At 45.4% G+C, this 14,789-nt stretch overlaps 1 protein-coding gene across 2 annotated transcripts; it reads left to right on the forward strand.

The window, feature by feature from the left end:
• The first annotated feature begins 524 nt into the window (after positions 1-524).
• LOC117883331 (tubulin alpha-3 chain) lies at positions 525-12,476 on the forward strand. Of its 2 annotated transcripts, none has more exons than XM_034782562.1 (5): positions 525-614; positions 2,901-3,123; positions 7,144-7,292; positions 8,808-9,488; positions 12,098-12,476. In XM_034782562.1, the coding sequence occupies exons 1-5, from the start codon at positions 612-614 to the stop codon at positions 12,392-12,394; spliced, it is 1,353 nt and encodes a 450-aa protein (XP_034638453.1). In that variant the 5' UTR covers positions 525-611; the 3' UTR covers positions 12,395-12,476. The 2 variants fall into 2 exon arrangements, with proteins under 2 accessions (XP_034638453.1, XP_034638454.1); XM_034782563.1 differs by lacking the exon at positions 525-614 and adding an exon at positions 1,173-1,314.
• Positions 12,477-14,789: the final 2,313 nt, after the last annotated feature.

The following is a 14,789-nucleotide window of genomic DNA, read 5'->3' on the forward strand; positions in this document are numbered from 1 at the left end:
AGAAGCCCCTCCCAGCCTGGGAAAGTGGAGATGGGACCTTGCTGCGGACCCCAGGTCTGGGAGAGGGGGCTGAAGAACTCCAGAGGTGAGGCTGGGGGAAGGCTGAATTGAGGGGGTAGCAGAGGGGTCAGAACTGAGAGGGAGTGAAGTGATGGGAGCACAGAGAGGCTGAACTGAGTGGAATGGGAAGGGGGGGCAGCTGAACAGATGGGGGGGCAGGATTAATACACCTAACCAGCACACGTGGGACAGTGCGCAGATCTAATTAGAGCGGGCAAGGGCTCTTCGAGAAGCAAAAGGGAAAGACCAAAAACACAACACAGGATTGTTGTATTTAAAAAAAAAAACTCATCACGTTTGGGCCAACGTTCATTCTGTGACATGCCACCAACTGTCTCAGCCCCTCGTGGCAGAGGAACGCGCCCAGCCAATGAATGGGTAGGGGGCGGAGCGCGAGAGGCTGGCCGCCAACCAATGGGGTGATACCGCGTGGAGACAGAAAGCGCGAGGCGAGGGGCAGCGGCGGTTAGCTGTTCACAGTTGGCGCGTCTAGCAGGCAGAGGCGGACGTAGACTCGCGGTTTTGAGGCGTTCCCCCGTTCACGAGGCACCATGGTGGGGAGCGGGAGCCGCAGGGACGCGGGGTTTGAACTATAGGGTGACGCTGGGGGAAGGAAACCAGGCAGCAGATTGGAGGGAGCTGCAGGCGGGGTTGAGGGGATGCGCTGCGGTGAGGGAGCCGCGGCGGCCGTTAGGTAGAGCGAGAATGGGAAGGGGAGCAGCTTCCGCGGCCGTGAAGCGCTTGAGCGGAAAGTGAGGTGGAAATCGGGGGAACGTGGGCAGTCAGTGGAACTGTAGCAGCGTACGCAGCCGCGAGGGGAGTTTGTTGGCCTTTGGTGGTTGGCCCCTCGCCCAGGCAGAGGTGGACAGGGAGTCTGGGTTGTGTAGCGCGCTGCAGCGTGGCAAGGGAGGATTGAGGCCGAAGGGGAGCACATGGGGAGGCTGCGGAGGGGAAAGCGCGCGCGCGGATATTTGCGCGCCAACCATGCCCCAGTATTCTGTGCTCCGGGAAAGTGCCCCCTTTTCCCTATGTGGAAAGGAGCGCGCGCGCAGCCAATCGGGGGGTGGGAGTCTGCCTGGCAGCCAATGGGGTTGTACCACGTGTGGCCTAGAGGCGGTTGGCGGGCACAGTCCTGGAGCAGATTCGATCTTTTGAGATGGAGTTTTTCGCGCCATGGTGGGGAGCCATTAGGGCAGAGGTCGCGAGGACTTGAAGCTGGGCCAGTGGTGTTGAAAAGGGGCCTGGAATAGAATGGTGAGGGGAGCACTTGAGCATGAAAGTTCTCGGGGAGATAAGGGATCCGGAGTGAATGAGGTGGCAACTGGGGTGAAATCCAGGAGAATTTGAAGAGACAAGGAAGCTATGGTGCGACCAGGTGGAGAAGAGGGGGTGCAGGCACAATGGAGCCCATTTTTTCTCCCTCCCCCAACATATTTACTCCCTGATACAGGGTCCGGGGGCCATTTAGCTGATGGAGGAGGCTGATTTAAAGGTGCATGGGTGTGTGGTACAGAAGTGAGTTATGGGATGATAATTGTAGGATTAAAGGGTGCTCCTGAGCAGGTAAAGTGACATTCAGGGAGCTGAAGGATGACATTTCTAGATATGCATCCGAAGAAGTGGGCTGTAGCCCATGAAAGCTTATGCTCTAATTAATTTGTTAGTCTCTAAGGTGCCACAAGTACTTCTGTTCTTATTTCTAGATAGAGTAAGAGAAGGAGATTTGCTGCCCGGTGGGGAGGGGGGAATATTGCTGAACAAGTAGTGGTAAACGTACTTGAGGTCTGTTTAGATTCAGCAGGGAAAGTTAAAGGCAGATTAGGAGATTTGGTTCTGGACCCTCAAAGGATCCAATAGTGGAGCCACAGAATAAAGAATTGCCAGGCAGATGACCAGAAGTAGATTTAGTGTTAGAGCACCTCACCCTCCCTGATTGAACTAACCTCGTTATCTCCATACTGATTTATACCTGCCTCTGGAAATTTCCCATTACTTGCATCTGAAGAAGTGACAGGTTTCAGAGTTACAGCCGTGTTAGTCTGTATCCGCAAAAAGAAGAACAGGAGTACTTGTGGCACCTTAGAGACTAACAAATTTATTAGAGCATAAGCTTTCGTGGACTAGAAGTGGGCTGTAGTCCACGAAAGCTTATGCTCTAATAAATTTGTTAGTCTCTAAGGTGCCACAAGTACTCCTGTTCTTCTTTTTGAAGAAGTGAGGTTCTTACCCACAAAACCTTATGCTCCCAGTACTTCTGTTAGTCTTAAAGGTGCCACAGGACCCTCTTGCTTTTTTGATTAAGCTAAGAAAGGATAACTTGTTGGGTAGATTCTGATACCCTTTATCTAATGCATCATTAGACAAGAGATTGGAGGTTTTGGGGATCATTAATATAGACATTTCTGCCCTGAGTATATAATATTATTCAATGAAAAATAACATGCAAATTAAAGAAAGGTGTAAAGGAAGCTAACAGGAACACTTATCAACGATAATATGTATGCAGCATGCTGGAAGGGAAAGATGAGATAATATAATACTTGTACAACTAATTTCATTCATAAGGGTTAAAACTGGAAGATGGAGGAAATTTTGCACAGTACTTTATTATTTAACCGTTGGAACAATTTATCAAGATTCATGGTGGATTCTCCATCACTGACAATTTTAATATCAAGATTGGATGTTTTTTTCTAAAATATATATTTTGGGAATTATTTTGGGGAAGGTCTTTAGCCTGTGCTGTACTGGAGGTCAGTTTAGGTGATCACAGTGGTTCCTTCTGGGCCTAGATTCTATGAAATGAATCTGTTTGTTCCCCGTTTTGTCCTCCTTTACAGCGTGAATGTATCTCTATCCATGTTGGTCAGGCTGGTGTTCAGATTGGCAATGCATGTTGGGAATTATATTGTCTTGAACATGGAATCCAGCCTGATGGTCAGATGCCCAGTGACAAAACCATTGGAGGTGGAGATGATTCATTCAATACTTTCTTCAGTGAGACAGGGGCTGGTAAACATGTGCCCAGAGCTGTATTTGTGGACCTCGAACCAACTGTGGTTGGTATGTATACAGTATGAAGTTAAGAGATCTCTTACTTAAGAATACTTCACTATAATTTGTTTTTCCATTTAGTTTTTCAAATGAAATGGGAACAGGCCACCTTTTAGATTGTGATAGTCTTAAATGGACACTGTAAACTTAAAAATACATTTCTGTCTACATATTTTTACTGTTAAGTTAATAAGACTATTGTATTTAAAGGAGGCTGAAATGTTTTCCCTTTTGGGTGGATAGCAAAGATAATAAAACACACTTCAAAAAAAGGAAAATAGAAAATCCACAAAATATTGGTTGGGGGTTCAGGGGCAGGTATTGTACTGGAAATTTTATTGACTGACCGTTAAAGTACTTCCAACTCATGTAGTAAAAAAAACATGTTTGAAATGCTGTTCTTCTGTATTTTTTAGAAACCATATGTCCTAAAATGCTTTTGCTGCAATGAGTGTTTGCAGTTTATTTTGTCTCAAACATAACTGGGAAGATACACAGTTGGTAAAGACCTTTCATGAATAAGGTCATTTGAAGTGCACTGGTGGCATATGAGGAGCATGTAAATGATATCTTGTTTATCTGAAGGTGATTACTACAGTGCAGTGGTCTCCAACCTTTTTACACCCAAGATCACTTTTTGAATTTAAGGGCAACCCAGGATCTGCCCCGTCCCACTCACTCCACTTACTTACTTTCACCGGGCTGAGGTAGGGGTTTGGGAGGGGGTGCGGGCTCTGGGCTGAGGGGTTCGCAGTGTGGGAGGTGGCTCTGGGCTGAGCCTGGGTTAGGGGGTGCAGGAGTGGGTGAGAGGTGCAAGCTCTGGAAGGGAGTTTGGGTGCAGGAGGGGGCTCCAGGCTGGGGCAGAGTGTTGGGGTGCAGGACGGGGTGCAGTGTGTGGGCTCGGAGTGAGTTTGGGTGCAGGAGGGAGTAAAGGGGGTTGGGCTGCGGGAGGCGGTACAGGGTGCTGGCTCTGGGAGGGGGGGGTCAGGGCTGGGGCAAAGTGTTGGGGTGCAGGGTGGGGTGCTGGCTCTGGGAGGGGGTCAGGGCTGGGGTTTGGGGTGCATGAGGGGATATGGGGTGCTGGATCCAGGAGGGGGCTCAGGCCTGGTTTGGGGTGCTGGCTCTGGGAGGGGGAACAGGGCTGGTTGGGGAGCGGCCTCCCACTGGGCAGCACTTACCTCCGGCAACTCCCAGTTGGTGGCGCAGCGTGGCTCCCGCTAAGGCAGGCTCCTTGCCTACCCTGGCCCCACCCCACGCTTGGGAAGGGGCCAACGTGCCGGGTGGCATGAGGCTCCTCGCGTGCTGCCCCTCTCTGCAAGCACCACCCCCGCAGCTCCCAGTGGCCACAGCTCCCAGTTCCTGGCCAATGGGAGCTGTAGGGACGGTGCTTGCAGGCAGGAGCAGTGTGTGGAGGGAGACCTCTCCACCCACGGTACTGTGCTGACCACTTCTGGGAGTGGCATAGGGCCAGGGCAGGCAGGGAGCCTGTCCTAGTGGCAGCCCAGCTTTGCCGGCGGAGATCGCGATTGACCGGTTGGTGACCGCTGCTATAGTGGCTAATGGACCAATTAGCAGACCAGATTGTAACTTGAAATAGAAACAGTTTGTATTTCTAACGCATGTTTCATTTGAGGATTTCAGGTAACTTTACCAAAGTGGGTAAGTAGTGTAATCTCCATTTTATAGAAGGCTTTCCATCTAAGGCAGGGGTGGGCAAACATTTTGGCCTGAGGGCCACATCTGGGAATAGAAATTTTGTGGTGGGCCATGAATGCTCAGAAAATTGGGGTTGGGGTGTGGGAGGGGCTGAGGGCCCTGGGATGGGGCCAAAAATAATGAGTTCAGGTTGCAGGAGGGGGCTCGGGGTGGGGGAATGGGGTGTGGGGAGGGTAAGAGTTCCAGCTGTGGGTGCAGGCTCTGGGGTGGGATGTGGATGAGGAGTTTGGGTGTAGGAGGGGGCTCTGGGCAAGGACTGGGGGGTTTGGAGGGTGGGAGGGGGATCATGGTTGGGGTGTGGGATGGGGTGCGGGCTCTGGGGTGGGGCTGAGGATGAGGTGTTTGGGGTGCAGGAGGATGCTGCAGGCTGGGATCGAGGGGTTTGGAGGGCGGGATGGGGATCAGGGGTGCAGGCTCCAGGCAGCGCTTACCTCAAGCGGCTCCCAGAAGCAGCAGCATGGCCCTGCTCCAGGTTCTCTGCATAGGGGCAGCTAGGGGGGCTCCGCTTTGCACACTGCCCCCTCCCCAAGTGCCACCCCTGCAGCTCCCATTGGCCGCTGCTTCCAGGAGCCGCGTGGAGTGGCCCCCGACCCTGCTCCCCAGCGGGAGCTCAAGGGCCAGATTAAAACGGCTGGCGGGCCGGATCCGGTCTCCGGGCCATAGTTTTCCCACTCCTCATATAAGGCATAGAAAGGGGAAGTGACTTGATTAGGGTCGAACACCGTTAATGGCTAAATAGGTAGAACTTGTGTGTCACAGGAATGTTAGGACCCAATGCCTTCAGCCTCCTGGGAAGCACATCCTCATCTGGGTTATTTCTCTTGAACTTGGCTTCCTAATTTTTTTTTTTCCAATGAAAAAATATTTTTAAAGATCTTTATGGAACACATCCTTTGAAAAAGCAGCTCCTTAGAGCTTTACTGATACAGGAAGCATTGATTTCCTTTTGAAATGTCACTGCTGCTGTTTCTCCTTGCCATAAGATGGAAATCACCACTTCTTAGCTCTTCCATGGTGCCCTACCCAGCATCAATGCAGTAGTAATATGTTGCTTTTAAAATCAGACTGAAATATAGCATTGGGAGCTGTTATAGGAATCCCAGTTTGCCTTCCTCAGTTATGAAGATTAAGTACAGTGGCCTGGATGAGAGGCAGATGCACAAGTAGTGAGACAAATATAGGAGCAAATATAATTACCAGTTTTGGATCCCCTTGCTTCTATGAACCTTCTAAGATTATCACTTAAAGAAGAAGAAATATAAAAATCTTTTCCCCTTACCCAAATTACTTCCATCCTTTAAAATAATGTGATTTTTTTTTAAATTGTTTTACTGTTGTCACAGCATTGTATTTCCATGGTTTAATGTATATCTAACCGACTCAATCGCTTAGCATAACTATTGTCCTGCATGCTCTCTCAAACCATTACATACTGTTTGAGCCACTTACAAATTAATAAAAAACCTCCTATTCTTAAAACTCTTCAAACAAACTGAAGTAAAGTGTGAGATTTTTTTCTCATTAGAATATGGAGCTGTGTGTCTGAGTGGAAGTACAAAGTAGGTGTATCAGAGTTTGCAGTTGAGGAAAATTTGGCTTTGTATCTCCCATTCATGTTAATAGCATCTTTTTTTGTCCATTTGACGTCTATGCTGAGCTGCAGGCAAAGTTCAACTCAGGGTACATCTACACTACAGCGGGGAGTCGATTTAAGATACGCAAATTCAGCTACGTGAATAGCGTAGCTGAATTCGACATATCGCAGCCGACTTACCCCGTTGTGAGGACGGCGGCAAAATCGACTTCTGCAGCTTTTTGTCGGCGGCGCTTACTACCACCTCCGCTGGTGGAGTTAGAGTGCCGATTCGGGGATCGATTGTCGCGTCCCAACAGGACGCGATAAATCGATCCCCGAGAAGTCGATTTCTACCCGCCGATTCAGGCGGGTAGTATAGACCAGACCTTAGTCTCTATCAGCGTAGTCTCTAACAGCAATCTAAAGGCATGCGATGGCTCCAAGGGTAGGTCCCAGTTTTCCCTGGTGGTCACAGGGAACATCAGCCACAACCAGCTCTTTGTAGGTACATCATTGTCTCCTGAGCAAAGGGACTGAAATTGTTAGGTCTTTACACAAGAGGTGTGTATGTATGTATGTGTTTATAGAAGGGGAGGCTCTTTATGTCCCCCCATTCCCCGCCCCTGGTGCACCTACATAAATGTCAAGTAAGATGTAGTGCTGAGGTAGCATGCCAAAATTATCGATAGAGAATGGAACAGACCAAATTTACATCTGAATATTTTGTATTTTTGTAGATGAAGTACGTACAGGCACTTACAGGCAACTATTCCATCCTGAACAACTCATTACTGGGAAAGAGGATGCGGCTAATAATTATGCCAGAGGCCATTACACCATTGGAAAAGAGATTGTTGATCTAGTGCTAGATCGCATTCGCAAGCTGGTAGGAGTTCAAAGAGCAAGATCAGTATTTAAAATATTTGCATCAAATCTATCTCTTGCCATACATAATTGTGAAACTGAAGGTTATGTAAATACATACATAAAACTGAAGGTTCTGGTGTGTTTCTTGTACACCCAATGCTTTCTAGTTACAGAGTTTATGTTCTGTGATTCCTTTCTTTGACTCAAATTTTATTGGCTGAACATTTTTCATCAATATTACTTAAACACAGACAAATGGATATGAAATACAGTATTTTTTTTATGAGAACCCAGTAACATCTGTTAGTGATCTCTACTCTGAAATTTTTGTAGATGGTACTTGTACTCTGCTCCTGGCATCATGAATACTTTTAGGGTATAATTTTCAAAAGCATGTAAATGACTTAGGAACCCAAGTCCCATTTTCAAAAGAGAGAGTTTGTCATCTCTTTTGAAAATGGGACTTGGGTTCCTAAGTCATTCAGGTGCTTTTGAAAATTTTACCTGTAATCTTTTCCAGTGGTAAATAGATGCCCAATCCAATATGAGCCAAACATTGAACATAAATTCCCAGAACCTGAAAAGCTGTTGTGTGAAGTGATATTCTCAGCAAGGTGAGTTAACATTTTTTAAGCACAGTAAGCCAGCAATACAATTTCATTGCATTGATGTGCAGTCACAACTCTCTTGAATTGAACTGTCTTCCTATCACATGTCTTGCAATACAATTTCAACATATTAAAATCTTAGAACTACTTAAGAATGACTTAATTTAAAATCTAGGTATTTAAAAGTAGTTCTCTAATTTTAACTTACTGAAATTGTATTGCGAGGCATGCATATGAAGGCATGGTTCAATTCAAAATGAAAGTAATTGCATGAATGCTAAAACCAAGATTTTGTTAGGTGTGAATTTTTAAGCCAGTTTACAAACACGGTGACAGTCTAACTGTAGCAATACTTTTATGTGCAACTGTAATAAAATAATCTTGCTCGTATTTATATCAACTAGAGTTTTGCTTTTGACTATACTAGAAGTATATTTGCGCCCTAAAAATGCAGTTTGGTTTTGAAAAGTGATTCAAATTGACATAATAGGGTTCAAGTTTTTCTCAGCATGCATCTATTTCAAATTTGCTTAATTTACATGTAAATAAAACACCTTTTTCTAACTACCAATTCTGCAGCTTCTGCCAGGACAGTTAAATTGGGTTCTTTGTTACTTATACATCAGCAAACCATCACAAAAAAAGTCTATACTGGCTATCTTTTGCCCCATTTATACCTGTAAAATCCCTTTGTTTTCAGTAAAGCTGCACAAATGTAACTAAGAGCAGAATTTGGCCTTGCGTTTGGGATTGGCTTAATTGTGTTGATACATGCAAGATAGAATAGAATCCATTTACACTCACACAGCTGTGGGCCATAATCTGTTTTCATTTACACTGGTGCTAATCTCAATCAAGTCCTTTGACCTCAATGACCGTTCCTTCCCACTTTTGTGTGGCCTTTTTTTTTTTTTTTTCTCCTTTAGGCTGATCTGTGCACAGGGCTGCAAGGATTCCTCATCTTCCATAGTTTTGGAGGAGGCACTGGCTCTGGATTTGCATCTCTACTCATGGAAAGGCTTTCTGTTGATTATGGCAAAAAGTCCAAACTAGAGTTTGCCATTTACCCAGCACCACAGGTTTCTACTGCTGTAGTGGAACCCTACAACTCCATCCTAACTACGCACACAACATTGGAGCATTCTGACTGTGCCTTCATGGTAGACAATGAAGCCATTTATGACATATGTCGTCGCAATCTAGACATTGAGCGTCCTACTTATACCAACCTAAATCGACTCATTGGGCAAATTGTCTCATCCATCACAGCTTCACTGCGTTTTGATGGAGCCCTCAATGTAGATCTGACTGAGTTCCAGACCAATCTTGTCCCATACCCACGAATCCATTTCCCACTGGCAACATATGCGCCTGTCATCTCTGCTGAAAAAGCATACCATGAGCAATTGTCTGTGGCTGAAATTACCAATGCTTGTTTTGAGCCAGCCAACCAGATGGTAAAATGTGACCCTCGCCATGGCAAGTACATGGCCTGCTGTATGTTATACAGGGGTGATGTTGTTCCCAAAGATGTTAACGCAGCCATTGCCACTATCAAGACTAAGCGAACCATTCAGTTTGTGGATTGGTGTCCAACTGGATTCAAGGTATTTAGAAACTTGTCACATTGCTTAGTTTAGGAATTGTCAGTCAAACATTTGAAGGTAGTTTTCATACTATAATGCAGTAGTGTGCACATTGTTGTACTATTCATATGTCAGGTTACATTTTAAATATGCATGAGTAAAGCCTGCAAAAATGAGTAGCTGCTTTCATAATTTAAATTTGTGATCAGAACTATATTTTTACAGGGTTTTTTTAAGTCATAACCTACTAATACTGTACTTATCTAAGTGGAATTACCTAGGAATGTGGCCATCTTTAACTAATGCACTCAAGTGCATTTTCAACACAAATGCAAATTGCATAACTAAGCTAATTGGAGGGATTAACATTCTTAGATCCAAGTTTTTAAAGGAATATATAATAGAACAGGGGTTCTAAAACATTTTTGTTCTGAGTTTCTCTCTCTTTCTCCCCCCCCCCCCCCCCCCCCCGCCAATAAAAACTCCATGGCCCACCTGTGCCACAACTGCTTTTCTGCATACAAAAGCCAAGGCTGGTGTTAGGGGGTAGCAAGCAGGGCAGTTGCCTGGGGCCCCATACCACAAGGGCCCCCACAAAGCTACATTGCTTTGGCTTCAGCCTCGTGTTGTGGGGCTGAGGGCCCCAGGCAATGGGACTTCTGCTTTCTGCCCTGTGCCCCAGCGAGTCTAATTCTGGCCCTGCTTGGCGGACCCCCTGAAACCTGCTCAAGGCCCCCTAGGGGGCTCCAGACCCCTGGTTGAGAACCACTGCAATAGGAGAATGAGTGCCTGTGTATTTTGTACCAGTGAATGCAAATACAGGATTTTGATCCACTTTTCTTTTTCACGGGGGTTTAAAAACTTTGCCATTCAAGATATTAAGAACTGTAAATTAACCAGTACCAGCTGAACAAGTAACATCGCCTGCCCCTCACATACTACTTACTCTAAATAATGCTTCAGAAACACTTTGTCTATTGCCATAAACCAGAAGTGTCTTTTTAGTGGATTATTGGTACACAGTTCCGGATGATTATGGCGGTTGACTTCATCCTCCTGATAGTGCACAAATTACTTAAGTACACTGTGGCCTGGCTATTGCTATTAGGCCAAGATTTCCTGACCCCCATTCCTCCAAAAATTGGGCTTCTAAATCTATATTTTTGGTTCCTAAATACATGTAGTGTGTCAGCACTCTGAAAAATCAGAACAAGGCTCATTAAATTAATTAAGAACTTCTTGGTACTCAGGATTTTTGAAAATCAGGTTATTTATTCAGGTGCCTGGATGGTGACGTAGCCTAATAAAAGTATGGCTATTAATAAAAATCTTGCTCTGAGAATTTATCTACTTTAACATTTCAACTATCAAAGAGATTTAAAAAAAAATGTCTTTAGGGGAAGCAGATTATGAAATTGTAACATGGTTCCTTACGCAGGTCAGCATCAGGTTCTCAAGCCATCTCTTGGTTTACTCCCTTACCCAGGTCAGCTCGCTAGTGGTTCACACCTAGCACCTGGTGGATGAATATTTAGCTGTCAAGCCAAATCAAGTGTCCATGCATTGCAGGGCACGGAAGCCCAAATACAAAAAGAGCCTTCAGCCCTTTTCAGGGTTCAATAGTCTCTCAATCCACCCGACTTCAGAAGTCTCCTTGGTCCTCCCCAGCCTCTGTTAGTAGTCTTCCCCACAGGGTCTGCCCTGGTGTCCTCTCCAAAACCCTGCAAATTGAACCTGGCATTTGAAAAGGAAGGTATTCTTTCTGGCTTATGCAGCATCACCTATAGAAAAGAGTCTGCTGACCAAACTAGCCTTACTTGACCTTGACCCAACCCCGTTTTCCTCAGTGGTGTTACACACATGTAATAGAAATTTGGCCCTGTAATTGGGGTTTAGTTGATTCCGTTGATGAAGCATAAAACAGTATAAACTAGCTTTTTCACTCATCGCTGTGCTAACACTGCAGGCTAATCAGTAAACAGTAGTGACATCTTATAGTTATCACAGAGTAAGAAGATAGACTGAGTTCTCAAAAGAACCCTACTGGTTAAATTAATTTACTCATTTAGCATTAAATAAGAGTCAAATGGTGTGACCCTTACTCAGCATGAACAAGGGGGGCAGAATCAGGGCTGTGGACAAAATTAGGTATTATGCTAAAAATACACATACAGGTTGTCAGAAGCTGAGAAGTTATTTGTGATGACATATTGTTGCCAACTGAAAATGAGGTTGTGTTTAGTGTTTTTCTTAAAACTTCAGCTGCTGAAATCATGATATTGCATGAGAATTTCCACTTTCATTTTAAAAAAATGTCTAGCCCTTATGGTTTCAGAGACTAGCTCAAAAATATGAAGCAAGTGCACACTAAAGTCTCAAAACAGGAGGCAGATAAAAATAACTCAACAGTTTGATTTTTTTTTTTTTAAGCCAATGCCATGATTTTCAGGAGCTGGATTTAGGATTTTTGAACATTTAGAGTTGGCAATATTGTACCAGCATAGAGAATGGTAATCCCTCTTGCACAGTATTGTCAGCATGTCTTAGTTTGCTAAATAAACTATGAGAAAAATAGAAGAAATGGACACTTTGAAATACTAATTTAAGGTTGCTGTTTTTTTCCCTCAAAGGTGGGCATTAACTACCAACCTCCCACTGTAGTGCCAGGAGGCGACTTGGCCAAGGTGCAGCGTGCTGTGTGTATGTTGAGTAATACAACTGCTATTGCAGAAGCCTGGGCTCGTCTTGACCATAAATTTGATTTGATGTATGCTAAGCGTGCCTTTGTACACTGGTATGTTGGAGAAGGGATGGAGGAAGGAGAATTTTCTGAAGCCCGGGAAGATTTGGCTGCGCTTGAGAAAGATTATGAAGAAGTGGGTGTAGATTCTGTGGAAGCAGAAGCTGAAGAAGGGGAGGAATATTAAAAGATAGACTAAGTCAGAAAATGTTTATTTCAACAGGGTTTTTTTTTTTTAATTCAGTTCACTTGTTTGGTTTTCAAATAAAAGTTTAAATGTTATAACAGTATTTTTGTTTTATTTACAAAAAAAAAATTACAAAGCAGGAGTATTTTTAGGCTAAACAATTAAGTAATAAGTGTATTTGTCAAGCAACAAGAAAAGGATGTGGCCTGATGATAGCATGGGGTTTTGTGCTAACCAAAATGTACATAAGCTATAAGGTACATCGAAATGGGGTTTTTTATGCCCATTGCTGCTTCTGAAATAAAATCCTGTGCATTTACAAACCTCAAAAGATGCAATTTAGCAACAGCGGATACCCAGCAGAGTGACTGCTAGACCTGCAGGCCCTGGCTATCACATTTCAAACATCTGAGAGGGGTTGAGTTGAGAGAGAGATTTATTTTATCATCATCATTATTATTATTTTTACAGGGAAGAGGCCCTGTTTCATGTAGAAAGGAGTGTGTGGGGTGGGGGGCATATTGTGGATCACCACTACTATCCTCATTTCCTTATGCTGCCTTGGTTCAAGTTGGGACAAGAGTTCAAGATGTCCCTAGCTTTGTCTGAACCAGTTTACTCATTTTTCACAAGCACCAAATATCTTGACAGAGGAAGACATGGAAGTGTCATAAAAAGAAGAGTGTGGGCCAGACTATGGATGTACAAGAACTTCCGCCCCCAGCTCCCTTGTTCTCTTTGAGCAGAAGCCAGCTGTAGATGCAGTCTCTGCTGGTGTCCCTTGGAATGCAGATTATTCCAAGGGAATAAGGAGTGTCTGTCCCACTTCCTGTCTGCACACCTTGCCAGTTGCAGAGGGAAATGCATGCTACCTCAAGGATTCTTTTTGTTTAAGGTTCATTCCCTTTGAGCCTAATATCTGGGCACTCCAGAAGGCAGTATGTTGCCCTGATGCACAATACCCGCTGGGGCTAAGAATTGAGCTATTGTGCAAGTTAAAGGCTTAGATATTAAAAACTTGGAAGTTGAGAATGGTGAACAATAAGGCAGAATCTCTCTGGCCTGAGGTGGCATAGGATTCTTTCTGTTTCAAATAAATGGGAGATGGCCTTCCTCCCTCAACTAAGCAAACCTACACTGGTGGCTTATGACCAGACCATTCTCCTTCAGCCATGGTATATTTGTCCATCTTTCCTCTTAAATCTTCCTCCTAACTCACTGAACCCTGCACCTGATGTTGGAAATGGGAGGGAATCATTCAAAGCGAGAAGTCATCAATACAGTTGTCTCCAAAGGGGTATTCTAAAAATGTGTGCACAGAAATGTGTACGTGGAGCCATTTCTCACATATTCCTCCCAAGGCCCAAATTATAGAAGTTGATTTCTATTGGTGGATATAAACAAAGTAATTACATAGCTAGGTATTTAGTGGGTAATACGTTCAGGGATACAAGTATGGAACATGGTCCTGTTATGCATGAACACCATGATAACATAAGTAGGTGTTTGTTACTTTGGTTACATATAGAACATCATGGGCTGGATTGTGACGAGCTGTATAGATGTGCATTGGGAAAGAGGATGCAAGAGGCCTTCCCTCACTTGCACTCGTTGGAGACAGGAAGAATCTCAGTACTTGCGTTCCCAGAGTAGAAAGAGTTTGGAACTCCAATGCCATTATAAACCCTCTCCTGTGTAATATACGACAGTAACTCCCCACTTAACGTCCTCTCTCTTAATGTTGTTTCAGTCTTAGGTCCCTGCTCAATTACAGAAAATGCTCCATTTAATGTTGTGAAATGCTTCACTATAATGTCGTTTGGCTGCCTGCTTTGTCCATAGCTGGCAGCCCCCCTATCAGCTCTCCTATAGCCCCCCCCACAGTGCCTCCAGCCTGCCAGCAGACCCCACGGATCAGCGCCTTCCCCCTCCTCTTGCCTGTGGCAATCAGCTGGCTTGCAGCATTCGGGGGGGGGGGGGAGGAGCGAGGACTTGGCGCACAGGCTCCCTCTTCCTCCCCTGCCTCCTGAACGCTGCAAACCAGCTGATTGCCGCAGGCAGGAGGGAGGGTAGAGCATGTATGCTGAGTCCTTGCTCCTCCCTCCTGCCCCCTGAACATTGCAAGCCAGCTGATTGCCGGAGGGAGGAGTGAGGGCACAGTGCATCTTCCCACTCCATCCCCTGCCTCCTGCCCATGGCAATCAGCTGGTTTGCGGCGTTCAGGAGGCAGGGGAGGGAGGGAGAGCCTGCATGCCATGTCCTTGCTCCTGCCTCCTGAACGCTGCAAGCCAGTTGATTTCTGCGGGCAGGAGGCAGGGAGGGAGGAGCGAGGATGCAGCACGCGGAATAAAGGGGAAGGAGGGGGGGGAAGAAGAGGCGGGTTAAGGGTGGGGGT

The sequence above is a fragment of the Trachemys scripta genome, chromosome 9, assembly GCF_013100865.1.
Source record: "Trachemys scripta elegans isolate TJP31775 chromosome 9, CAS_Tse_1.0, whole genome shotgun sequence".
Lineage (NCBI taxonomy): Eukaryota > Metazoa > Chordata > Testudines > Emydidae > Trachemys > Trachemys scripta.